Source organism: Apium graveolens, chromosome 9, assembly GCF_009905375.1.
Source record: "Apium graveolens cultivar Ventura chromosome 9, ASM990537v1, whole genome shotgun sequence".
Taxonomy (NCBI): domain Eukaryota; kingdom Viridiplantae; phylum Streptophyta; class Magnoliopsida; order Apiales; family Apiaceae; genus Apium; species Apium graveolens.
The window spans coordinates 284,302,520-284,303,954 of record NC_133655.1 but is presented as its reverse complement, the minus strand read 5'-3'; the positions used below and the strand labels follow the sequence as shown (position 1 = coordinate 284,303,954).

Here is a 1,435-nt window from a genome sequence, read left to right as displayed (position 1 = left end):
GGCGAAAGCAATTCATTTGATTTCAACTAGTGAAAAATTAATAAATAAATTTCAACTGTGAATAATGCCACAAGAAAGAGCCATCAGTAGAATTGCTGCCTCTTCTTCATCATTTGATTTCTTGGTCATTAAAGTCATTGCAAAATCCTCGAAACTGAGCTTCGATGTTGCAGCAGTCTGTCGAGACTGTGCGACATCATGATAACTTTGACACAATTTTTTCTCCTCATTCTTAATTTCAGGAGCCTCTGTAGACGAGTAGTACTGCATTTTGTTAACATTGTCACTATCTTTTTGAGCTGATGCTGCAAGTGCCAGAGCCTTTCTTGCTTTCCTTCGACGAATCCCACAAGCATTACACAGAGACTGCAACAAATTAGTCTTAAAACATTGTTCTAATTTATTTATTTTATAAAGGTAGAGTAGAGAGATAGATTACCTTTGGACCTTGAGGGCCGCCTCTCCAAAGAGGAGTTTTGGTAGTGTTACAATCTGAACATACTCTTACAATCTCCGCAGTGCTGCTATTCCAAATACCAGCAGATTTAATGGATTTGGCTGGTATGCTGAGATCAGTTTCCGGGGATTTGTTTGAAGGTGTGCCTTTTCTCATCACCCTCATTTTAGAGGACATCCATTTCGTTGATCCATGGCCATTAGTACTAGTACTTCTGTTTTCGTGATCCAACATATTTATGTAGTCCTTAGCACTATCTTTATCAGCACTTGATCCTTCGGCTGGAACATTGATCTTCTGATCTACCTAATTAACAAATAAAACTAAAACTAATTAGGTTTTAATCTAAGGTAACTGAAATATATAGTTATTCACTTTAACTCTTAGATAGAATCTCTAAATACAATTTATAATCAGTCTTGGATCATGGAATTTTAACCCGGTTAATGTGAATAAAATGAGATTTCAATACAAAATTGTATTAGAAACTCATTCTCATGCATTAACCGAGTGAAAATCTCATGATTCAAGTGACAGCTGAATATCAAACTAATCATACAAGGAAAATAAACTTGGTATTTGAGAAGGGTCTCAAGACTTGAGGTGTGATCTTACTTTCTGCTGAGTTTGATTGTACTCTATGTGACTCCCGCTTTCATAATCTTGAGTTACACTGAAGAAAATAGGACATGTTGAAGAAGATGCAGTAGCTTGCTGATGAGGTAGCGGTGCATGATTAATGATCAAGCCATATTGTTCATGACCTGGTCTATAATGTTCATCAAGATCAAGAAAATGAGAAGAAGAGGATGAATTGAGATCAAATGCTGGATTCATTGAGAGAGTTTAGGTATAGGTGTTGTTCAAGGGTGGGGAACAGAGCTACTGTGGAAGACAAAGATTTAGTGAATATCTGATATCATATAATATCACAAGTTAATTATATACTACAACAAACAAACTACTAAAGTGAATAAC

General features: G+C 35.9%; 1 protein-coding gene across 1 annotated transcript; it reads right to left on the bottom strand.

The window, feature by feature from the left end:
* Positions 1-1,435, bottom strand: LOC141686970 (putative GATA transcription factor 22). The gene is made up of 3 exons (XM_074492086.1): positions 1,073-1,435; positions 440-763; positions 1-366 (listed from the first exon to the last, which is right to left on the bottom strand). The coding sequence occupies exons 1-3, from the start codon at positions 1,292-1,294 to the stop codon at positions 52-54; spliced, it is 861 nt and encodes a 286-aa protein (XP_074348187.1). The 5' UTR covers positions 1,295-1,435; the 3' UTR covers positions 1-51.

Excerpts from the sequence above, each read along its gene's own strand:
- LOC141686970 (XM_074492086.1), bottom strand. The coding sequence starts at position 1,294 with ATGAATCCAGCATTTGATCTCAATTCATCCTCTTCTTCTCATTTTCTT. Across the intron at positions 764-1,072 it reads ACAATCAAACTCAGCAGAAA|GTAGATCAGAAGATCAATGT; the intron begins GTAAGATCACAC and ends TTTGTTAATTAG. Across the intron at positions 367-439 it reads GCGGCCCTCAAGGTCCAAAG|TCTCTGTGTAATGCTTGTGG; the intron begins GTAATCTATCTC and ends AATTTGTTGCAG.